General features: G+C 36.6%; 1 protein-coding gene across 3 annotated transcripts; it reads left to right on the top strand.

The window, feature by feature from the left end:
* Nucleotides 1-9177: 9177 nt before the first annotated feature.
* LOC118740861 (major facilitator superfamily domain-containing protein 1-like) lies at nucleotides 9178-20476 on the top strand. 3 transcript variants are annotated; one of them, XM_036472597.1, is made up of 7 exons: nucleotides 9178-9408; nucleotides 17570-18097; nucleotides 18179-18344; nucleotides 18420-18731; nucleotides 19017-19135; nucleotides 19241-19340; nucleotides 19454-20476. In XM_036472597.1, exons 1-7 carry the CDS (start codon nucleotides 9204-9206, stop codon nucleotides 19515-19517), a joined length of 1494 nt encoding a protein of 497 aa, XP_036328490.1. In that variant the 5' UTR covers nucleotides 9178-9203; the 3' UTR covers nucleotides 19518-20476. The 3 variants fall into 3 exon arrangements, with proteins under 3 accessions (XP_036328490.1, XP_036328491.1, XP_036328492.1); XM_036472598.1 differs by having other exon boundaries at nucleotides 19241-19382; XM_036472599.1 differs by lacking the exon at nucleotides 19454-20476 and adding an exon at nucleotides 19428-19449.
* Nucleotides 20477-25666: the final 5190 nt, after the last annotated feature.

Below are 25666 nucleotides of genomic sequence, written 5' to 3'. Positions count from 1 at the left end.
GTATAAAAGGGCCATTTTAGACAAAGAAAGGTTCTAGTTTTTCGTGATTTTCACGTCGCAGCGAACTTTAAGGCCTGCAACTAACGCATTAAATAGCATTCCAGTTTTTTCAAACAAATTTATCAATTCGACTTTGTTTCCAACACGTCGCTCTCATGGAATATGGGATTTGTGTGATAATGCCAAGCCTGGCACAAGCCAGACGGACGAAAGCCACTGCTTTAGTGTTTACTCTGTGTGTTTATAATAAACAAATCTGCAACGAAAAGATACTTTTCTAATCAGTGTGTAACTAAATATAAAGTGTGATGAAGTTTTGTATTCCGTTTAATGCAAGTACACAAACCAGCAATTGGTAAATAAATCAATTTAAAACAAAGTCTCTACACACACTACATTAGTATGAGGATACATGAGCTTTAAGAAGGTTCGTTTTTATAATTTGAAAGACACGAAACGGAAATTCATAAAAGAATGTTCACATTATCGTAATTTACGGCTCATTCATAATTTATAAGCAAATCATGCTGAAATCAAGTTATTTCGCCTTGTTAAATCTGTCATTAAATTAAGTAGAAATGAGATAATTTATTATAAATCAAGAACCAAAGGATGAAAAAAAAATGTGTTGTCACTTATTTTAGCTGCCACTGTTGTGTATCAATTTTATGGAACTATTTTTTTTTTAAATGAAGTACAAGCCAAAGGGCTGCATGAATTCATTCAAACTTCTAGCCAAATAGAGTAGAGTAGATTTGAATATTCTACTTAGCATACAAAACACTCAGCAACGAATCATTCAAACTCATTTCGGTTATAGTTTTTTTATACAAACAAGTTTGTTCGTATTTAGTCTGTTCCAATAGCAGTCCGGTTTACAGGATTTAGTCAGAACTTACAGGAAGTCGTTCCTATTGACACAAAACCTGTAAGTGGGAACACATTTGAGAGAGTAAATGAGCAACTGTTCCTAGTCAGAAGTTACAGGATTTAGTCCGGAGATTTTTTTCCGGTAAGTTCATGAAAAGTGTCAAACGATCAGCTGATTTACATGTGCAAACAAAAACAGAAAGCAGTGAAAGCAAAGAAGCTTATATTTGTTAAAAAATGGAAGTAAATAACGAAATATTTGAATATGTATAAATTTTAAAAATTATTTAGTGATATTTCAGCCAAATCGGTGTATTACCAATGACATGTAAACAAACCGTCTGACGTTTTTACAGGAAATAGTGCTTTTTGCGTTCCTATGCACTTCTGCATCTGTTCTCCTTTTACTCTCATTTGAGAGCGTAAAATTGTAGTTTGACAGTACCACAGGTTTTAGTCCGAAGTTCAAAGGAACAGACTAATTGTAAAAGGAGCGCAAAAATACATACATGTACCCAGCCAGCAAGGAAACGTACATTTTACGAACATATTTAGTCTGTTCCAATAGCAGTCCGGTTTACAGGATTTAGTCAGAACTTACAGGAAGTCGTTCCTATTGACATAAAACCTGTAAGTGGGAACACTTTTTAGAGAGTAACTGAGCAACTGTTCCTAGTCAGAAGTTACAGGATTTAGTCCGGAGATTTTTTTTCCTGTAAGTTCATGAGAAAGTAGGTTCGTTCGCGTAGCTGTTAATTGTTCATGTTTAACCAAAACTTAAAAGTTTTTGCGTTCGCGTACGCAAAAAACTTGCAAAGTAGGGGAAATTGAGAGAGCAAAGTGACATTTCATAATGAGGGGAAGCTGCTGGTTTCTGCTGGAAAAATTTTTGCCAACAGCAATTTGCCAACAGGAAAACAGCTGATCAAAAACAGCTGGTTGGCATTTACGCAAATCACAAAATTGAATTTGATGGTGTGGAAGTTAAAAATTACAAAATGCGACTAATTAAACTTGCAAGAAATAAGTAGTTATTTGTTTAATCAATAACCTGTGTCAGTATAACACTTTGTGATAACTTTTCGTACGTTTTAAATTTTACACTTTTGAATGTAAACAAAAATTATATCAGCTGTTCGTCTAACTTGCAAGTTTCTGCAAATTTTCTGTTCGCGTACTATTTTGGATATTTCTCTCTTGTGAGCGAACAGATGACATTTCGCCGGAATTTGGCATTTGGTTGGTTTCTGCTGGAGATTTTAAACGAACGCACCTATTGTCAAACAATCAGCTGATTTGCATGTGCAAGCAAAAACAAAAAGCGGTGAAAGCAAAGAACCTTATATTTGTAAAAAATGGAAGTAAACAACGAAATGTTTGAATATGTATAGATTTTAATAATTATTTAGTGATATTTCAGCAAAATCAGTGTTGTACAAATGACATGTAAACAAACCGACTGACGTTTTTACAGGAAATAGTGCTTTTTGCGTTCCCGTGCACTTCTGCATCTGTTCTTCATTTACTCTCACTTGAGAGAGTAAAATTGTAGTTTGACAGTTCCACAGGTTTTAGTCCGAAGTTTAAAGGAACAGACTAATTATGTTTTACAAAGGATTCTCGATCGGAAAAAAGTTGGAGAAAGGCTCGTAAAGAAAAAAAAAAAAATGTAATAGAAAGAGGCTTGTAGTAACTTGTCAGTACAAGGAAAAGCTTTAATTTTGTTGGAAATTTTTCTTGAACTACAATATTTTATAACATATAGTTACGGTGACCATCTGCCCTGTATTATACGGGACAGTCGTCTTTTTTTACCCATTGTCCTGGTAATTTATTTATTTTACACGGGACGCCAAATGTTCTGTATTTCTTTTAATGTCCTGTATTTGTCCCGTATTCGGCGTTTCGACGCCTTAACAGCTCATTAAAATGGCATGCCTATGCACGAGTTTTAAATGATGTTGGAGTATATATGATACTCGTTTTTTCCATAAACAGTTATTATTTTCTAATCTGAATGCCTGTGATTCGAATCGAGGAATACATACAGTGACTGAAATAGCAATTAGGACTCGACATTTTAGTAAGTTTTGGCTATTTTCCTTAGTTTGTTTAATGTTTATTATTTATTTTATGAAAGTAAAGCTCTTTTCCTAACAAAAACCATATAATACCAAATTTCCAACTTTGTGCAAAAAACTATAAAAATTAGTTCTGCAAGGTTTCAACAAAATTTTAAAATTTTTAATTAGAATCTTTAGAAAAAAATTTGGTTTTGTAACTCATTAAAATTGGGTATTATGAAGTGCGAGTGGAAAGTGCTGCTCATTTGCTAAATGGTCGAACATACTTTGTATGAAAAAAATGCGCAACACCGTTAACAAAAAAAAAAACGCCAAAAATTATTGATAAGCCTTAGCAGCTTAAAATTGCACTTTATTATACTAAAATTGAACGATTTTTTTTTAACAAATTTTACGAGGTAAAAATCTCGAGAAAATTATCCTAAAAATTCGTTATGTTACTACTAGTTATTAAGGGCTAATACATCTAGGATCATTGAAGAAGGCTTTAAGATCTGTAAACTGTTGTGGAACAAATTTGCAAAACTATTTTTTGTCCCGGATTCGGCTCTCATAAATATGGTCACCGTACATATAGTATTCGGATATGAATGCATTTTCGATCCGTAGGCACTCCAGAATTTCAAGCGAAAAAGTATTCGAAAACGAATCGTAAACGGCTATCATGAACGACTTTTTATCCGGTTTTTCTTCGAGAAAATATCCATTTACGAGCTTGTTTACGATGATTTTGCTGGCTGGGTTTGTTTGTACATATGTACATACCCACTCGGAAAATGGTAAGGACCGCCGGGTGAAGTGTAAGTTGCTGGCAAGGTATAGCTCTTCACCCGGCGGTTCTTACTACTTCGCTGAAGAATGCACATTTGGTATCAGACATACTTCTGAACCGCTTGACAAAGTAAGTTACGTAGAATGTAAAGCAGTCGCTCGGAGTAGTTCGGTGCTTGGAAATAACTTCGGCGGCACATTATTTTGCTACTGACAGCTTGATGCGTCGTCGGAGGCGTTCATTTTGTGCTTTACTAGTAGATGACATTGGTCATGATGACAATTTTGGTACTAAAAATTGAAAGAAAATTAATTTTTGTATGTTTAATTAAAAATAACCTGGCCAAGATTTTTTAGCCAACCCACTCGCGTTATTTCCTAACACGTTAAATTTCATACAAAGTGGATTTCATCCCCTAAACAGATGGATGAAGGTCGTGCCCTTGACGGATCTCCTATTATGTGTATTTGAAAACGATTTAAGGAAGTTTATTTATCAGTTTGGAGAGTGATTTACGGCCCTATTCCCACGCAAGAAACTCATCTTTGTTTTTTACAAAATATTTGTAATAAACTCAATGGACGATAGACCGTACCAGGAAACTAGTTCGCCGGACACTCCTGAGTATAAAGTATTTTTGCAAGACCATTTTGAAATTGTATTTTTTTTTTTTAATTTTTTTTTGTAATTTGTCCATGATTCAATAATGAAAGGTTTTGTAAGAAAAACTTTCTCTCGCTCTAATTTTATCAATGACACTCCCACCCTACTCCTAAAAACAAAAACAGTAATATTTCTTTTCCAAATTTCTTTGCAAGTTTTAAGAACATTTTTAAATTGTTAGTAGTGAAATTTTTACTTTTTAAATTTGAAGAAATGTTTGTTCTTCATTCGCTGGCGCCAACAAGACAAAATGGGTGAGAATCGTTGGACTACAGAAATTCTATGTAGGCTAAAGAGACGAAATTCCCTTAAATGTCGAAATGTGTATGTCGATATTCATGGAGACCTCTTGATTCTGCCAAGGCGCTGTAGAGTAAAGCGTGCAATGGTTTTGTTAAATGAGCCAACGAAGGTATTTAGGTATTGTCCTCCACAACACAGTCCTGGTGTCTCCGAATGAGACTTTGACGCAATATAACATTGCCAAACCGCATCCATAGGCCCAATCGTCACACGACAGCTCGGTTTAGTCAATGGCGCGATGTGCATATGTAATTGCACACTTAACACGTTGGCTGCCACGTCGCACGTTTTCATGTGACACCCAGATGTTACCCTGAGGCCACGTCGCACATTTTCGTACATTTTAATATGGAATTTTACATGGAATTTGGATTCTCTGGCCTGTGGTGAACATTTTGGTGTATTTCCCATGGCCGCTGTGTATTTTTAATGGTATTTTTTTTTGGATAATAAAAAAGTTGGAAATTTAAAAGAAAACTGCTATAACTGCAAAATTAGGGACCAAAATAAAGTCGCGAGTAGTCAAAACTTCTATTTAGGCACTAAGAAACAAACCGGTCGACCGGGCACAACGAAGAGTTCCTGAAGATGACCTCAGATTGAGGTCGAAATATCGACGTTGAAAATTATTGAACTAAAACCTGTGTTTTATGTTTTCTCTGGGCCTCGAGCTTATCAATTAAAAATTACATCAGTTTACAATTTAAAGGCCGATAAACCAAAACAAACATTTTTTTATATTTTGACTAAAAGTCATTCAAATTGTTTTTCGTGCAACCCGGCGAATGGTTAATATTCTGACGGTTGTATAATCTCCCCATTAAAAGTGCGACATCAAAGAATTCGAATTACCATATTCGAAACAATTGAACCGCGAAGGAAACGTAAGCTCCAAATTTTTTTATTTGCCGTTTTTTTTTTGTTTAATAAATATTGCATATTTTCCGCAAACAAATAGCTTCTTCATATCCATCATCTGGCAAAGAAACACAACAAAAAAAAAGCTGAAAGTGGACCATCCATTCTCGAGTTATGCGCCATCTGACGTACGCAAGTATGGTATATACATAGAAAAATTTATTTTTAATAACAATCGGGGGTTATATTCGATGTAAATAAGCTTGTTTAAATTAAATAATTAAATCAAATTCGGTTATGTTTTAAAATATGACCATTCACAATGATCCACACCTTTTTATGGAATTTAGCTCCCATTTTAGGAAGTGTGATTGAATTCTTCCCCTTTTTCTCCTGCTTCCATAAACCATCCCTGTGGGTGGGAGTGCCAAATTTTAGAAAAAAGCTACTTACAAAACCTTTAATAATTGAATCATGTAATTTGTCGTCATTTTTTTAATTTTTTGTCATATCTTCGGCGTTTACAGTTGGACCTTAAAGTAAAATATATCGATTAGGGCTGTGCGATTATTCGATTACTCGAGCAAGTTGGTTAATCAATTATTCGGTTAATCAATTACTCGAGTAATCAAGATTTTGATTACTCAAAACGATGATTAATCGAGTTACTTGAAATATGATTACTCAAAAAAAAACTTTTGCTCGTTAAAAGAGTTTGCTTTGGAAAATGTTTATTTTCTTTTTTACATTCTGTATATGAAAAAAATTTTTCGTTTTAATTTTTGAAAACAGAAACGTTGTTTTCAAAGTATCAAGGAACTTTAACTACTTTATACATATGTAAAGAGTTGAAATGTTGATTACTCATTTTACTCGAAATGTTGATTAATCATAAAGCAAATTACTCAAATATTTTTTTTTTTTGGTTCATCAAAAATCTTGATTACTCGAGTAACTGAACTTTTGAGTAATCATAATTTCCAATTAATCGAATAATTGAGTTATTTAATTTATGATTAATTAAAATTTTGAGTAATCAATTAATCGCACAGCCCTAATATCGATAGTTATGTCTCGAGGAGAAATTTCTTTTTCAAAGTTCATTGACCTCAAGTACTCCACTCTAGTACTTACCCATCAGATCTACTTAAGTGCTTCTCACCCTAACGTACCACCCTAATGTCAGTAAATTAAATCTCTCCAAAAATCACTCAACTTGTGCTAAGATAATTTTTTGATTATGCTTGTAGAACTATTTACAACTTTTTTTTTGCCGAATGTGCATACATACATATGTAGGTGTCACCGAAAAATGTAAAAAGGCGACCGCTAGGTTCTACACAACAACATTTTTTTTTCGAAATTGCCTTGCAAAAATATTTCAGTATCAGGGGTGTAAGGCGAACATTATTTTGTTTATTTGTAAGATGGAACGGTCTAGTGGATATACATATCGTCGCCTGGGTAAAAGATTGTCGTATGTTAATTTCGGTAAGTTGGGGAAAATCGCGATTGAAGTTTGGAATACAATTTCTCAAAAATGCGAAGATAGATTTTCTTCAAAGTCTCTGAAAATTATTATTTAATTTTTAATGTTTATTTTTAATTAGTTTTGAGTTTAGGAAGGATTTTATTTAGTAAAATTTTGTCGTAAGTGCCATTTGAGATCAAAATTTCTACTAAATTAACGACACTTTTTACTCAATATCTCGGAAACTAAAATAGATATACAAAAATGGAGAACACCATTTCTAAGATATTGATTAGTTTAATATGACTGCATCACCAACTAAATGTTTACTAAATTATCTAAAAACTGATAACAACAATCCTTATTTCAAAATATATAACTGCATCTAGAACTAAAAATCGTCAAAATGGCGCTTACGACAATCTTTTACCCAGGCGACGATATGTATGTACATACATTTCATTTGCTATAAGCATATGTATATTAAGTAACATAAGTAGACATATTTTGTATGCATTTACATACATGCATGCGTGAAAGTACAATTCGCACACCGTCTTCAAAAGAGTCACAACTCAAAATAATACGTTTGTCAGAAAATGCGAAAAACTATTTCTTAGCACATGATAATCTTATGGGCAAGGGCGACTTTTTACATTAGGTTTTTTTTTTTTTTAACAAATTATAACAAAAATTTGCTCCACCTTTTGTTGAAAGGTAAATAAAAGCTCTGCGTATATTTTTAGGGCATAATCTGAAAAATGCCAAATTTTGAGTTGTGTCTCTTTTGAAGACGGTGTGCGAATTGTTGAACAATTCGCCTACGTCAGCCAGAAATTAGACACACGCTTATAAAACACATGCCCCAGTAAGCTGATGCATACGGTCAGCACTGATGCCATGTTCATATACTCGTAGCATGTACAGATATATGTATGTAGATATGTAAAAATAAAAATGTTAAGGAAAATAGATAACTAAACACTGAAGTTGAAAATGAATCATGACCCGCCGAATCAGTGCTGAATAATTTTGTTTTTAGGTGCTGGCTTACATAATTACACATACATACATACATACATTTGTACAATATTTTCATGCATTTGCTGATTAATAAACAATGCCTTCATGATTATGCCCTGATCAGCTTATTTATTAGCCTTGTAATGCACTATTTAGTTGGATTTTGTTTTCTAATAAAATTTTATACCTAATTAATAAAGATTGTGTATTTCTTTTACTTGCAGTTTGAAACGAGGACGGACTGACTACACATCCCCACAAAGTCACAAAGTTGTGCACTCAGCCAAATAACAAGTCGTCGTTGCCTTTGTTTTGTTTGTATGTATGTATGCTCGAGTGTATGCGCACGCTTTGAGTTGATCATCGAGCACGCTCTGAATTGTATTATCGAAAGGAAATATAGCGGGTCTAAGTCCGATAAGCGTACATACGTACGACTGTGCCGATTAGTAGTGGAATAAATATTGTAAAACGAAAACACATTTGTATACACAATTTGTGCGAGTGCAATAAAACTTCAACTTCAACTGCGGTTTAAAGTCTGCACAGCGGTCAAGCCTTGTATGCGTTAAGTGGGAAACATTTCCATAGATTTGTCGCTTTCATAGAAGTGAAATATCTTTCTTCGAACAATTTTGATAAATATTTGCTTTTTGTTCGTGTAATGTTAAATTACAAAACAATAACGCCCCTCAACATGCTCTAAATAAACGCAGACAACAAAAGTTAATATAAGTAGTCAATATTAAAATAATAATAATAATCACTGCATGTACAAGCATAAAACCGACAACAACAACAAGTAACAAATCAATACAAGCACCAGAAAGAAGCGACAACAAAACAACCAACCGTCTAGGAAGTACACAATTGCGCTCAGACGCATTCAGCCGCCGACTGTTGATTGTCGCATCCACACGCCAACACTGCCGCCAGTCCGAGATAAGCGCTTACAGCCAGCGCACAACACAATTAAATCTTGGAATTGCTGATTAGTTGGAGTTAGGTTAGCGTGACACTTGCAACCATTACGCCATTTACAATAGCTGTGCGAAATAAATACGCGCAAATCAAATTTAGTTTGAAATCTGTGTAGTTGAAAATCGGCTTAAACAACGAACTTAGTGTACCCAAGATTTGCGTATAATTTTGCCGAAACATGCCCGATACGAGTAATGATGTATTGCCCATAGTGGACAATGAAGAAGCACGCCCACCGTCGCCAGCCTCAGTGGCACGACGCAGTCCACAGGACAACGAACTGGATTTGCAGCCCAGCAGCTGTGGTTCATCGATGTGCTGCAATCCCACAAGTGGCGTACATCGATTCATTGCCTTGATTTTTATGTGTCTGCTTGGATTTGGTGAGTAAAGTGATTCGAATTTTGATTTAATTTAATTTAGAAATACATTTTGCACGTCTACATATGATTAAAAGTTCAAATGCGAGGTCTAGCTACCCTTTAATCTGTTTAATTTAAGTCATACTTTACGCGTTTTGCTTGCGACTAATTGAATATTTTTCGCCAGTCGCTGATAAGAAATTCGTACGTACTTACAGATAATTTTTCTTGACTTTCGCACATATGTACATAAAAAGATGCACAAATACATACAAACACATAAATATAGGTTTTTCAACTCGACCTTTAGGTTGTTACGCCTTTGGTTATTACTGTTGATAGCTATGCATCTTTACATTTACCATTCAATGTAAATGGGGCGGATAATTTTTAATATTTTTTTTTTTACAAAGAAAAGCGATAAATAGATAAGAACATCGCTGTCTTTTACTGCACAGAGTGTTTTAAAAGCGTTAATAAAATAAAAAGTTAACGTCTTAACTTGAAAAAAATTAAAAAAATGTATACATATGTATGTGTACTCCCTATGTTCGTAAAGTTGTGAGAGCCGTAGAATGGGACCGACCTACATACAGTTCCGAATATATAAATGCGAAAGATACATTTTACCACTCTTTGGCTATTACCCTTTCGTTTATTTAATGTTTATAATTTTTTTTATATTCTTAGATAGCTCGTTATCTAAAAAAAACCATGTAAGTCTAAATTAGCAAAATTCGTCAAAGTTTCATCAAAAATTTGAGCTTTTTAATTAGATTTCTTAGAAAACATTCTGAGTATGCAGTAGGGTGATTGACTTGGTTTTTTCCAAATCGGTTTCAACCGTTTATTTTTTATATCTATAGGCGTTTTTTTTTAATCTTGATTTTTCGAATATCGAATAAACCGAATTTTTTTAACGAACAAATCGGGTTTTTCATTTCATAAAAAGTACATCCAGAGGTTTGCGATTGTCTAGCGAGGGCCGACCGCTGTTGGGAAAAACGTTTTAAGTGTTGCAGGGATCATAAATTTAATCATGGACCTCCTGAGTGGAAATAGGCATTTACTTATTTTGCTTTGCTCTTTTATATTTAAAGGCTATGTTTTCTGTCAATAGTTTTATTTTTATTTTTGATCAGGGCTTCATACCAGCATAATCATTTTCACCGTATGAAAATTATGTAATATAAAACCGGTTTTATTCGGTTTTTTCTTAATTTCAAAATCGGGAACCGGTTTTTTTCAAAATGCAATTTTTCGAATAACTCGGAAACCGGTTTTGGAAAAAAGGCGAATAATCGAACACCCCGGTATGCAGTTTTGTAACCCATTAAATTTTAGTGGAACTTACCGTTGATTTTTGTAATTTTTTTGTGGTGTTGCTCATTTTACCCATACAAACAAAAATTGGAACAAAATGCGCCAACAAAAAATTGGCAAAAATCAACGATAAGTGCTAGCTACTTCAAAGTTGTACTTTGTTATACTCAAATTTAATGGGCTACAAATCTGAATACTCAAAAAAAAATTTCAAAAATCTGGTTAAAAACTTTTAAATTTTTATGAACACTTCGCTCATTTACTTTAACCCTCTAGTAGGCAGAACCGCCTCCAGACGGTCGTTAACTAAACACCTTTTTAGTTCACCTATAATAATTTTTTTCTATATTCGTAAGGCACGATCTTTAGACAAAAATCGTACCCTTACGGCGAAGTAAATTTTAATCCGTTATGTCAATCTGTTTTATTTTAATCCCCAGTTGAATTACAGACTTTGAAAACACGGTTAAAATTAGTTATTTCTTGCTATTTAGTAATTTCGTAATTAAAGAAATTTTTTCTTTTGAAAAATTTTTTGATATAAAAAAATTGGGTGGATTTCGTTGTTAAAAGTTTTATAATTATGTCACCATTCGAAATGGAGAAAATTGCTTTCGAACACAGACCGTCTACAGACCGGCTTGCCGACATATAAAACCCCAGTTTTGCATTTTTGACCGTCTGCAGACGGCATTGCCGGTTCGTAGGTCAACATTGTGTAAGAGAAAGCTGAAAATATGTGTAAGTATATCGGCGAGCACGTCTCCAGACGGTCTTGGTTTTTCTCCCCCTGTAGGAAAAAGTTACTGTCACAGATCGAAATGGACATCAGTTTTGGATTTCTCGTGCTAAAATCACCCATTCCTGAATTTTTCAACTCATAAAAAAATTGGCCTACTAGAGGGTTAATACTGTCATCACTAAAAAAATTGAAACACGAGAAAAATGGCTTTAAAGTTTTGACTTTACATACACTACCATAGTAAAAACCAACACATATTTTGTTCTAGTGAGATATTGGTAATTGGTGTCGGGCAGTATCGATACCAAAAATACTCAGAACTCGATTCTCAAAAGGATCGACAGCACCCGATTTTTAAAAGTATCGATACTGAGTACACCAAAGAACTCAGTACTCACAACAGAACTCGAAAGTACTCAGTACTCAAAAAAGAAACTCGAATGTACTCAGAACTTAGAAGACCTCGAAAGTACTCAGAACTTAAAAGAACTCGAAAGTACTCAGTACTCAAAAATACTTTGTTCCAATAATCGCTTTGATACATGTACTCAGGATCGATTCAAAGTGCTCAGTATTAAGTGTCGAATTGACCTAAAAAGTACTGAGTTTTATTTACATTTAACGGTATTTAGAAATGATTGTACTCAATTTGCAGTTTCAATAATTTTCAAGTACAATACTTGTACCCAGTACAGTTAGCCATTCATTTGACGTAATTTGGGATTCATATATGTATGTATTAATAATAATAATACATTGGCGCTTACACATATGTTAGTGTTTGGCCGAGCTTCTCCTCCGACTTGTGGCGTGCGCCTTGATGTTGTCACACAAAGCGGAGGGACCTACAGTTTCACGCCGACTCCGAACGGCGATTGTATTTTTATGAGAAGCTGTTTTTCATGGCAGAAATACACCCGAAGGTTTGCCATTGCCTGCCGAGGGACGACCGCTGTTAAGAAAAAACCTTTTTCCTATATTTTTTTTTGCGATGTTGCTTTGACCAGGGTTTGAACCCAGGTGCTGCGGAGTGGAAGCGCGCACTTGCTTACCACTACATAATAAAATACTGGCAGTTTGTTAGATTTCTACACTAAGTATTAAAATGTTACCAAACTGCATATTTAAAGAAAGTACTGAAAAATACCCGATCCTTGAAAGTATCGATACCAATGAACTCGATCCTCAAAAGTAATCGATACGTCCCAAGACTACTGGTAATCTATATAACTATGAAATTTTTATGTTTTTATTATGGATATGTTATTTAAAAATTTCAAAGCTGTAACGATAGCTAATTAGCAGAAAATGGGTCTTTATTCTTACCATGGGAGCGTTTGTAATCTATAAACTTTAAAGCCGTTTTTCTCGAGTTTTTGATTTTATGGATTATGGTACCCTTGCAGCAAAGCTACGATATGTACATTAGATCGTACCAGAAAAAAAGTTTGCCGTACACCTTCGAATTCAAAGTATTTTTGCAAGGCAATTTACATTTTTTGTTGGCCGAACGTTGTTATCGTCTTTTTACATTTTTCGTCATATCTTCGGCATTTCCAGCGGTTCTTAAAGTATAGTATATCGATTTTCTTGGCTTGAGGAGAAACGTAAAAACGTTTTTTTTTTCCAAAATTGATTGACCTCAAGCACCCCGTTCTAGTACTTACCCACAGATCTCAATTCTTATCACCGAACGTTTAACTCTAGTAACTGTAAAATGAAACGCGCCGAAACTCATTAAACTTTTGGTTAGGAAGATCGCGATTATTCCAGTAATTTGAAAAAAAAAAATTGTATTGCCGAGAGCAAATGTCATCGAAAAATGTAACAAGGCAGACTCTATGTTCGGCAAAAAAAAAAATCGAAATTGCCTTGCAAAAATTCTTTAGACTCAGGGGTACATCTCGAACTTTTTTGTTTTGTAGTATAATGAAGTGTAAGTTTGAACAAAACCGCGTTTTCAAAACTTTTCTAAAAAAGCGTATTAGAAAAGTGGAAACTCGTATGCCCATATATTGAATTGTCCTAATGGTGATTTAGTTTCTTCCAAAAAATGTTCCACGGTGCAAAATGTGTTTGATGTTACACTCATGCCTCCAGCTAACGCATTTCATAATATTGTCGTTTTAAGCAGCTACCTGATTTTCAGGGCAACGATCTCCTCTGACAAAGCTTCAAAGGGCTGAGAATTTGTATATTTTGCCTTACAGAGTGTGGCATTTTATGAACTCGAAAAGCGAAAGTGGCAATCAAAAGGCGATATTTTTTGGTAGAAACGACAACACCATATTTTTTCCACAAAGTTTAGAAATTTTGTTTTAATGTTTTTTTTTTGTAGATAGTATAAGCAATATTTTTATAAAAAATTTGCGGAATAAATTAAAAAAAATTGAAACTTTGTTAAAAATTCTATGCGCCAATACTTTTTCTGGCAGTGTATGTGCCTATCATCGGCAAAAATTTTATAAAATAACATATTGTGGTATGGGCACCCCACACGTCTGTGCGTACATCGAAAAACAGCGAAAATCACAAGAAATTAATCACGTCGGAACGACTCGAACTTTTCCCGACCAAGGGCTGACTTCGAATCAAACCCCGTACCAGAAACCTTTAACTGCGGTATATGCCAGAGAAAACTCCACCCGAACTCCACTTCGGTAAGGTGCAATATTTGCAACGGATGGATTCACCTAAATACCTGTTCAGGTCTTAACTTACACAAGGAGTGGACCACCCGGTTTATGGACCTATTTTGCTCAATCCAAACGGCAACTATATTCTCCAAGGTGATCCGCATTCTGAGCAATGCGCCGGTGACTCCAAAAACCCAATCAGCCTTCACGGTTCCACGGAGCTAACCTGATCAACATTATTCCAATTCCGCGGCCAGCTCCCCAACCTTGATCCCTCTCCAACTACCGTGTGGGGACTAAACGGCAGTTCTGTCAGTCCAGAATAAATCGTAACATGACCCCCTGTCTTGGCTGGTGTGACTTTAAAGTATGTTCTGGTTTGCGCACCACCCGTGAATGGACGAGTGAGTACTTCGTTCCCGGGGGTTGAGCTCTGCACCCCCAATCGTCACCCATGACGCCTCAAACTGCCACAGCAAGGCAACAAGCTTAATAGCAGCCCCTACCCTGAATCGCGACCAGCCTCCTAAGGACAACTGAACTGCAACGGACTCTAAAGCAAGATCGAGGACCAACCATTTTAATGGATCGGCACGGTATATTGATAGCTGCAATCCAAGAAACGAAGTCGCACAGTAAGGAAACCTTGCGCGGCCTGCAATGTGCTCCGTAAAGCTGCCTTTACATGAGGCAATTTTTTGACAGGCGATAATCGCATGCAAAAGTTGAATTGCTCTCTACTTTGAGGCAAGCGATTTTTGAATCACTATTTACACGAGCGATTTTTCCAGCGCAATGTTGATGAATCGCCTGGAAAATCGCCTCATGCAAAGGCAGCTTAAAGGTCACGAGCGAGACAATGGCTGAGTAAGAGCCGCCATTCATTCGACATCACACTATGCAATATCGTCCTATTGAAGCAGATATCAACCGATCTTTGGCTTCTATTGGCAGAGACCACTCATCATTCCGCATAATGAACGACAAAGCCTCCACCACGCGTGCTAGCTGGCGAGGATCAGTTCCACAAAGTGTTCACTGCTGCAGCAGGTGCTTAAGAGGGGATTTCTCTTTCCGGTTAAAGAAGTTGTACTGGCAAATGAGCATCATAGTCTACGCTGTGTCGATCCCGTGGAACCCTGCCTTCTGGTCACTCGACGTTTGGCTTTATCCACCGGAGGATGCAGAATGAACTTCCGGCTAAAATAGTTCGCGCACCGCTCCGGGTCCGACGAAGCATGGTCACCAAAGTCTATTTCGACTCTGTCGTCTCGCTTCGTCGGGTTGGACAACGACCTCACGGTTGACCAAAGCTTGCTCACACCAGAGGCGAAGTTGCAGGTCTTCAAATGCTCTTCCCATTTCTTCCGCGAATGTACGTTCACAAGTTGCCGAATCTCCGAATTGAGATCCCTGATACGGGGATTTCCGGGATCGGCCTGACGAAGGTTGTCACGCTCATCGGCTAGGACAGCCACTTCAGCAGGAAAGTTCGGACGTGGATCCTTAATACATCCTGCTGGGATGAAGCGAGCTGCAGCAGCAGTGATAGCCCTGCGGAATTTACGTTCACCTACGTGAACGTCGGTCGGTATGGGTAGTGCAGTGAAGGCGCTTTCAGTAACATGCGCGAAGCCTTTCCAGTCAGCTTTGGAAAAGTTGACATAGGTCCGGTGATCCGGTGATCCGCGGATGCAAAGTCGGCAGGTTTATCAATCGAGATGACTATGGGCAGATGGTCTGATGCTAGGGTCAGCATAGGTCGCCGTGATACGCTGTTTATCAGACCAGCGCTGACAATTGTTAGATCTGGCAAGCTGCAGCGGCTGCCCATAATCCTGGTGGGTGCGTCGTCGTTCATTGTGCAGAATGTCGAATCGTCTATCTGCTCAGCCAGATGTATTCCCCTACGATCATTTGACAGGTCTGAGTGCCAAAGATCGTGGTGCGCGTTAAAGTCGCCAGCTACCATACGGTTTTCACCTCTGAGTAGCGCACCTATTTCAGGGTGATATCCTGCCGGGCACTGGTGACTGGGGGTATGTATACGTTAAATATTTCGAGCTCAACATCGCCTGATCGGATAGCAATACCCTGACATTCTAGGATGGTATCCCTGCGGTCGATGTCTGCTTCAATAAGACGATACTGCACGGTGTGGTGCGTGATGAACGCTAAACCTCCACCACCATTGTCTCGCTCGCGATCTCGACGGTGCACGTTGTATCCGGCGCAATTCAACAGGGTTGAATTGCCGTGCAACTTCGTCTCTTGGACCGCAGCTATTAATATTCCATGCCTTCCCATGTAGACAGTTATCTCCTCGATCTTGCTCTGGAGTCCGTTACAGTTAAATTGTAGTTGGGAGACCAATTGTAATATGTGGAGTTAAGGAGTTGTGTTGCCTGCCGGCTCCCTGCTGTATGTGCTGCAAAAGGGGGTGCTGCCTTGTGGTGGCGGTTGGCGGCGTCGCGGGGGAGGTATGCGACTGGGCAGCACAGCAGGGCCCCACATAGTCACTCGTCCAATCACGCGTGTTGCGAAGTCCTGAGCATGCCCTAAAGTGGCATCAGCCAAGACAGGAGTTGCACTTGACTGATGTCACGTTACGGTATATTCTGGACTGACAAACCGAGCAGATTGTCGGAGGGACTAGGAGCTGCTGGCGGCGGTGTGTGGGTGTGTTGGTTGTGTGCTGCACGGGCGTGTGGTGGTTTGCCGTGGTTGCGGTCCGATTCGCACAGCATGGGGCCACGAACGACGTAGTCCATTGCCGGTGCGTACGGAGGCCTAAGCAGTTACGGAGGTGACTCCACCCGTCACAGGCATTGCACCTGACCGAGGTGGAGTTTTTATGCAGTCGTCTCTGGCATACGCAGCTGGTGTAAATTTCTGGCCCTGGGTTGGACTCTATGCCAGCCCTGAGCAGAAGGGTACGGAGCAGATGTAGCCCCATTACGAACAACGTTTAATGGATTTCGCCGACCTAAACGGGGTTAGATTGCCGAAACAACAGCCCTTGGTCGGGTAAAACCCTAGTCATTCCGGTACGTAGAACCGGCTGTCGTGGGAATGTACACAGGAAGTCTATTACCCTTCTTCACAGACTCTTTACCCTGTGCATATCGTATTTTGACTTTAACTACCACACATCGCAGACGAAGAGCTTTGGCGGATGCGAAAAACCCGCGTAACTCTGAAATAATTAAGGTCTGGATACTATAGCTGACTGTACTCATACTTATGCAAACTCGACGCTGACATACCAAAAATATAGGTTCCCTTCACAACACTAACCACTTTCTCAACTCCCTCTCTCCCTTTGGGTCGAGCTTACCGTTAGATGAGCTTGATGACCACGATTTATGTACTTGCCGACTTAGCGATTTAGCGAGGCTCTTAAAGTGTTAAGCATTGCATATTGTTAGGCTCTATTTAATAGTTGAACCAATTTGCTAATCATTATGCTTCTCTCTTTCAGGTTCCTATTTTTGCTACGACAATCCCGGCGCTCTGCAAGAGGTCTTCAAGAAGGAACTAAATCTTACCACCACGGAGTTTACACTGATCTATTCCATTTATTCATGGCCAAATGTTGTGCTCTGCTTCATTGGCGGCTTCTTAATCGATCGCGTTTTCGGCATACGTCTGGGTACAATCATTTACCTCTTCATTTTACTAATTGGTCAGTTGATATTCGCTTCTGGTGGACTTTTGGGTGCATTCTGGGTTATGATTATGGGTCGTTTCATATTCGGCATCGGCGCTGAGTCATTGGCGGTGGCGCAAAATAATTACGCTGTCCTCTGGTTTAAGGGCAAGGAATTGAATATGGTGTTTGGTTTACAATTGTCGGTGGCACGTTTTGGCAGCACTGTCAACTTTTGGGTAATGCAGCCGATATATGATTATGTTACGAAATTTTATGAGGGCCATAGAGCAATCGGTGTGGTGTTGCTGCTAGCAGCGGGCACATGTGTGTTGTCGCTATTGTGCGCTTTGATTTTGGGTAAGTGATTGAGTGGTTGAGTGGATAAAGTAAGATTTCTATTTCTATAATCTATATTTTGGTGTTTTACATGCTTTCTAGGCTGGATGGATAAACGTGCGGAACGCATTTTACAGCGCAACACTAATCCTTCTGGCGAGATTGCCAAACTGAGCGATGTCACAACTTTTAAGGTCAGCTTTTGGATGGTTTCCATTATTTGTGTGGCTTATTATGTGGCCATATTTCCATTTATTGCTTTGGGAAAGTGAGTTGATACTCTTTAAAATAGTTTGGAGTCTTTCTTTTCATTGTAACTTGCACTGCTTGTTTTTAATTTTAGAACTTTCTTCATGCATCGGTTCAACTTTCAACCGGATCAAGCCAACAATGTCAATTCCATTGTGTATTTAATTTCGGCTATTGCTTCGCCACTTTTCGGCTTTGTTATAGACAAGACTGGACGCAATGTTAGCTGGGTATTTTGCGCTACATTCTCCACAATTTGCGCACATGCACTACTCGCATTTACTTTGCTAAATCCATACATTGGTATGGTAGTTATGGGCTTGTCATATTCCATGTTGGCCGCTAGCTTATGGCCTTTAGTTGCTTTGATCATTCCTGAGTACCAACTGGGCACCGCCTATGGCTTGTGAGTGAAGTGAACAAAATTAATGTGTTTTATGGTTCGATTATGTATAGCAACACAATCTGAGTTGTGTTGCTGATAGGCAACGCTACTGAAATGAAAATGTATATTATGAATAGCAGCTATAGTTAAGTGCTATAGAGTTGAATATTGAGATACCAGTTGCCATTGGCGTATGTAATAGGATTTCAGCTACTGTCACGCAACTGAAGTTCGGTTGTCATCCGTAATCGAGCCATTAGTTTACAAATTTACTTCTATTTACTATTTGTCTATGCACTTTTTCAGCTGCCAATCTGTGCAAAATCTTGGATTGGCTGTAATCACCATTGTAGCTGGCATGATTGTCGATCGCAGCGATGGCAACTACATATGGGTTGAGCTATTCTTTATGGGCTGGCTTACTAGTAAGTATCGCGCATACTTTACATGCATACATTTTTAAACTTTTATAAAATATGAATTGAGGGCCCTATTTTACTAATTTCTGTCGAATATTTTCTCTCCTTTAGTTGCTTTAATTTCAACCTGTGTAATTTGGGGCTACGACAAGAAGGTGAAAGGTAACCTGAATATGACGCCAGCACAACGTGTCCAATATGCTAGCGCAATGTATGTGAAATTCTAATGAAATGAAAATGCAAACGCAAACAAGTACATATAAATAGAATTTTTGTTAATCAAATTCAATGCCGGTAGGCATTAATGTATGCGCATATTTACAGACGTGCGGCGAATCAGGATAACGGCATTTACTCGAGCGATCAGGAGCCACTACTGGATGAATAGAAAGCGCTATCAGCAGCAGCAGCGCAGCGAGTAGTAGCGCCGTTAGTATAGAGCGAGTGGCGGGAAAGAGGCACGGAGTACAGGTCAAACGTGAAAGATGGATGCTGTAATTTGCAATAGGCCAAACAAAAAACACTAATCATAACTGTAGTTAGCAGAAAATATTTCTAAGATATTGCATGAAAATTTGGCGAATTTCGATTTCGATCAATGGTACCCCACCAACTAACAAAAACAACCACAACAACTGGCGCATATCATACATAATTAACCGACTCACTATAGCATACATACTTACACACATTTGCACGCTTTCGCTTAGAAATATGTACGTTGCGTGGCACTTGGCAAATGCATACGTGCGTAGCGCTTTTGGTGATTTCCTATTTTATTTTAAATTTGTTTTTAAATTTGCAAGAAAATCTATTTTTACACAAAACAACTTTTGCTATAATACTATTATTAAACATTTTACCATATAACATATTTATTTTATAAGCATAAAAAAACAAGCAGTTAACTCTTATACCAATATACACACCAATATACCATCAATTGTGTGGAAAACTAAATCGTTAAAATCTTGTAGTTGTATTTAAATAGAAAACGCTTAGTTATAGGTAAACGCTGTTGCAATTTTCCAAATATTTTTAAGAAATTTTGTTTAACCAATTTTTGGCATTTTTGTAGCAAATATTTTTTAGGCAGCGAAATTATGTAACATTTTGTAAACAAAATATATTAAAATTTGGACAAAAACACAAAAAAAGATAGCGACAAATTCATAATGCTAATTGTTAGTCATACATAATTGTTTTAAAATTAATAGGATATAACAAAAATTTAAATAAAATCACAAATCTATTATAATGTTAATTACTGTATATTTGTCTATTAACAATTGAAACGCTTTAAAATGTGTGTTTATTGTTGATATTTAAATGTATATGTATGTGCATGGAAAAAATCAACGCTAGATGATACTTATTTACCGGCTAACGTAAAGGAATAAAAAAAAATCAAAACAATTAAATCAATCAGAATCGAATGTTGAAAAATATATGTATGTAACCTATCAAATTTCTATATATTATAGCACAGAAATATTTATATTTAAATGTTATAATCGAAATTTGAACTCGGTCAAGTGCAGTGAAGACGGCGTGAGTACGGTATTATTATGTGATTTAGTAAATGAAAAAAGAAAGAATAACATACAAGTATGAATAAAAATTTTACTAAAGATAAAGAAATAAATATTATGATGTATAAAATTAAATATAACGATGTACAAGTATGAAAAATAAAAAAAATAAAACACGAAAAAAAGAAAGCTAAACAAAAACAAGTTTGTTTCTTTTGTTTGGGCCAAATCCTGCATATTTTCTATAGTGAGTTAGAGCTGCTAAGTGAGTTAGTTCCCTGCTACTCCTACGCGCTTCCAAGCGAACGATTTTTGCGATTTGTTATAAACTTGGATGTTAATTACTGCCTGATGACGGAAAATCCGTTGATTTATTTTATTGGTTACTGCTTTCGTAGGCACAAGATGAGGGCTATGTTAAAGCGGCAGAAAATTTGGAAGTGGAATATGAAGGGAGTGATGCCACACTAGGCAACCTTAAAGTACCTGTATTGCTTGTTTTGATAAAAATTCATCTTTTCATTAAACAGTGACTCGAACAACTGTTCACAAGACAAATGTTTTTAAACATTTTTTTTTTCAAGTAAATTTTTTGTTTTTATGAAAAATTAACTCATTTTATAACAAAAGTTGAAAATTTTGTAAGAAATTTTGAAAGATTCAAAAAGTTTTCATTGAAGTTTTAAACTTTGTAAGGATTTCTCAATACACTGAGGGACTCAATGCCGAGGGGGGACCGCTATTAGAAAAAATTTGTTTGTTCTTTATTTTTGGTGTTGGTCAGAAATCGGGCTCGATTCCAGGCCCTGCGGAATGGTAGTGCACACTTCTAACCACTACACTACAGCGGCCGCCAAAATGTTCAGAATGAAAAGAGAAATTTGCTGCATCGTTATTTTGTTATATATGTACATATATCGTGCCGCTGCGACCTGATTGGGCCATCTTATTACGCTTTTCAGCATCAGTCGGACGCGAGTGATTTGCCTTGTATAAAACCTCGTTTGGTATTAAACGGCGCGAAGAGGTCCTTCCCAATTTGGAAGGAGCTGAAGTTTCTGCTCAACGTCACTGCATTAGTCACCGTATTAGTTTTTTGGGGATCCCAAATTTAGAGAAGGCGTCGTTCAGGGCTCGAATCGTAACATCCGTTCACGGATCGAAAACGATACGAAAGAAAATTACGTGATACGTCAGGCAGTACAAGTTGAATAGGACAAAGAGTACGTTCACGTATGTCATAATCCGAAAAATGTGTTTTTACGTGACGAGTAGTACGATATCGTATGTGGCGATTCGAGCCCTGCTGGTTGTTTCTCTTCGTGCTATCAAAAGCGGATTTAAAATCGATGTGTCCATTTACATATGAAGTATATTCTCCAGAATGTGTTTTGAAAATCGGTTCAATGATGGACTTACTAGGTCTGAAGCCACACTGATAAGATCCAAATAGTTGGTTCGTAACGGACTTCATCTTTCACACAGTATAGTCGACAGAACCTTGTACGCTATTTGAAGAAAGTTTATTCTGTGATGATTGGCGCAAATTGCGTGGGTTCCCATCAGCCAGTGCCCGGTGTGAACACCAATTACGTGTCGAGATTTACGCTAATCCAACTTCGGTCAGATTTGTCTTGATATCTTGCACGCGTGGTCCCCGCAGATCATCTTGTCTTTGCCCGTTCGATAAAGTTATTTTCCAGCCATAGTTTGCAGTACCAGCGGTACTGATGGCAGAGACAATAAGGAACCTTTTCTTGCTAGTTTATCAGCAACACAGTTGACCGGTAGGTCTCAATGTCCTGGCACCCATACCACATGAGTGGCGTAACTCCTTGTCAAGTCATTCAGAGCACTGCTAGGATACATTCCACGGTGAACTTCGATGTAGATTTGTCACAAATAAGTGCTTTAATAACTGTCTGAATATCAGAAAAGATAGTTACCAGGAGAATCGATCAGTCATCTTGCAGCCTTGTTCGTAGCTGTTCGTTCAGACAGAAAGACGCCACAGAGCTATGACAAACGAAAACTGAGGCTGAGTGAGAGTTCTTGCGAGTATACTCCACTTCCAGGTGTATTTAACAAGGTGATGTTGGGACGACAGCTGAGTTTTTCGCCGTGAAAAGTATTATTATAGCATTGAGGTTTGAATCGAAATAAAGAGTAGACCGCCCTTTATTATTTTCCCGTGCTGGATGAGTGCAGCCAAGATAATCAGCATCAATGCGAGAGTCGTGTTGAATGCACGTCGTTTTTCGAGAGTCGAATCGTAACGAAAATTCCACGGCATTGCCTAAAATTTCGACTCGACTAGTGAATTAAAACCAAAAAACTTCACTGCATAGTTTTCGACGATTTTCGTCGTTTATTTATTTTAGCACGACAGTAGACAATGCCGATGTTGTCGAGTCGTACAAGTTAGCTCAATTTACGACTTACGCAATGAGGCTGAATGTTACTTTCTTACACACTTTAAACAAATGGCAGCGAATATTTTTTTTTGTGTAAATTGCTTTTTATTGAAGATTCTCTTAATTTTGCATATGAAGATTTTGTACATTTTTCATTATTTTTTATAGATATACTATTTCTTATCGATTGTTTTTGTTTTAAGATAAAGTTTGTCTTCTCTATTAATTACAAATATACGTACTTATTCAATTTTTTACTTCGATTTTGTATATTTATATTTTTTCATGCATGTACCTAAATACATACATATATGTTCATATGTTTGTATATAAGTATATATTTATTATTATAAAGTACATACGATAATACACATTCTTGGTATATGCTTTCTCTGTTCAAGTTTCTTGTTTTTATTTAACAATATTTAAGTGTTCTAGATTTTATTTTGGCGTAATATATGTATGTATGTTTTTATTCAATTATTTTAATTAATACGTAAGGGTATGTACAATATAGATACATACAATATTTATTCATACATACATATGTTTTTAAATCTATGTATGTATGTATATATAGATCCGTCTAAACTAATTATATGGCCCCGCTATTCCACAATTATTTTTGTTATTTTAATTACTTTAAATTATGTTGTAAAAGATTTGATTTTTTCTTAGTTAACTTTTGATGTTTTGGCGATTTTGTTTTTTGTGCGAACTGAAGTTGCTTAAAAACAAATTTATTTATAAAAAATTTTTTTTCTGGGAAGTTTTTTGCTGGGCCGAAAGTAACCTAATTTTTTTCCATTTTTGATTTGATAAAAACCTTTTTATTAATCATTTCAATGCGCCGTAAGCTTCAGCATTAGATGTGCTGAATAATTTTAGAAGTGTGGTGAAAAGAACGTAGCGGTTTACTATAGAACTACGGAAAAAAAATGTAGATAGAATAGCTAATAATGCGTCGAATATTTTACAACTTTACTTAAGAAATTTTGATGTGACGTAGATAAAACCGAATAGGGGTATTCTCGCGATGACAAAAAAGCTTCAAAAAAACCTCGCAATTTTTTACTGAACTGTCATAACTTCTCGAAAAACTTTCTAGTTGTGAGTTTTCTAATTTTTTTAGTTAAACGGAATTAGTCAAATGCGATTAGGCATAAGTTAACGGGCAAACAAAAAAAATACAGCAGTGCGCCTGGACCACACTATGCATGTCAAATTTCTCTTGATTAATTTTTAGTTCGTTTCGTACAGAAAACGAAATTTGCCTTCGTCCTCTTCGCATGCGTTTCCGTCGTGGTATTTGTCGTCGTCATTTTATTCACCTTCGTATTTCTATTGGTTTTGGTTGCCGTGATCGTTTTCGTATACGTCGTCGTATTTGTCTTTGTGTTCGCCTTCGTATATGTATGTACGTTTTCATATTTATCTTCGTTTCGTATCCGTCTTTGTCTTTTCTTTCGTCTTCGTAATTCATATCGTATTCGTCCGCGTCGTCTTATTCGCCTTCGTACTCGTATTCTCCTTGGGTTTGGTATTCATATTCGTCGTCGTGGTATTCGTCTTCGTCGCCTTACTCCCAGCCCAATACTCAATACATGTTTAGAGAGTTCAGTGGAAATTTCGAAGCTTACGAATCTTTTTGCATTGTAAGCGAATACCCCAATCTGAGTTTTTTTAGGCAAATCAAAAACATAAAAAATACTACTTTAAAATAAAAAAAAGCAAAGCTAATACTAGGCTGAAATTCAAATTTAGTAATTTTTTTTTACTCAATTTAATCTTTTACATTTTGACATTAAAGTGCGATTTGTGCTGTAAAAATATATATATTTTTAAGTTGTCTCAAGAACCGTTCACTATATCAATACATATTTGCGCATGCTCGTAGGTACATACCACTTTCTAACTGCAAATTTTTGTAGCATCAATTTTTTTCCTACATACAGTCATCACTCTAATTATGACTACTACTTGCAGTTGTTGCTACTCGAAACTTATTTCTCAAACTGCACACGTTTGACTATGTTTTTCATTCTCATTCACTTTTTTTTTAGTAAATTTGTGCAGAGTGCTTTAATTTACTTTTTTTTCTAGCGAAACTAATTCTAATAATTTACGTTTCGTTCGGTCAGCTTACCGTTAACTGCCTGTGAAAACGATTTTGATTTTTTTTTTGAATTTACAAATAAATGACTATATAACTACTCATTTTTCTTTGCAAAACACATTCGCTAACAAGCAAATGCACTGTACATACATACAATTATAAATACATAATTATGCAACTACAAATGAAGAATTGGTTGCGGCCCAAAACCGACAGAACGGCTATAGTGCCAAATAAGATTCAAGAGAAAAAATTGCTTGTAGCAATTTGAAATTTAGTTGCTTGTTGCTTAATTAGAATATTACACACTAACTTATATATAAGGTAATATTTCATTTTATACTACATACATATATATATATATAATAATAAGAGAAAATAAATGTTCAGCAATTTGATAAGATTTGCGCGTTGGCAATAAATTTTAATTTTTATAAATAAGCCGTGTTTTGGATTTAGTAATTTTTAGAATTTC

The sequence above is a fragment of the Rhagoletis pomonella genome, unplaced genomic scaffold, assembly GCF_013731165.1.
Source record: "Rhagoletis pomonella isolate Grant_MI unplaced genomic scaffold, Rhpom_1.0 Rhpom_scaffold_00006, whole genome shotgun sequence".
NCBI lineage: Eukaryota > Metazoa > Arthropoda > Insecta > Diptera > Tephritidae > Rhagoletis > Rhagoletis pomonella.
The sequence above is the reverse complement of the archived record's forward strand: the minus strand, read 5'-3'. Positions and strand labels throughout refer to the sequence as shown.

What these genes read in the sequence shown, in the direction of transcription:
- LOC118740861 (XM_036472597.1), top strand. Translation starts at nt 9,204, where the DNA reads ATGCCCGATACGAGTAATGATGTATTGCCCATAGTGGACAATGAAGAA. An exon ending in TATGTGTCTGCTTGGATTTG is followed by an intron (nt 9,409 to 17,569) that starts GTGAGTAAAGTG and finishes TCTCTCTTTCAG; the next exon opens with GTTCCTATTTTTGCTACGAC. An exon ending in CTGGGCACCGCCTATGGCTT is followed by an intron (nt 18,732 to 19,016) that starts GTGAGTGAAGTG and finishes GCACTTTTTCAG; the next exon opens with CTGCCAATCTGTGCAAAATC.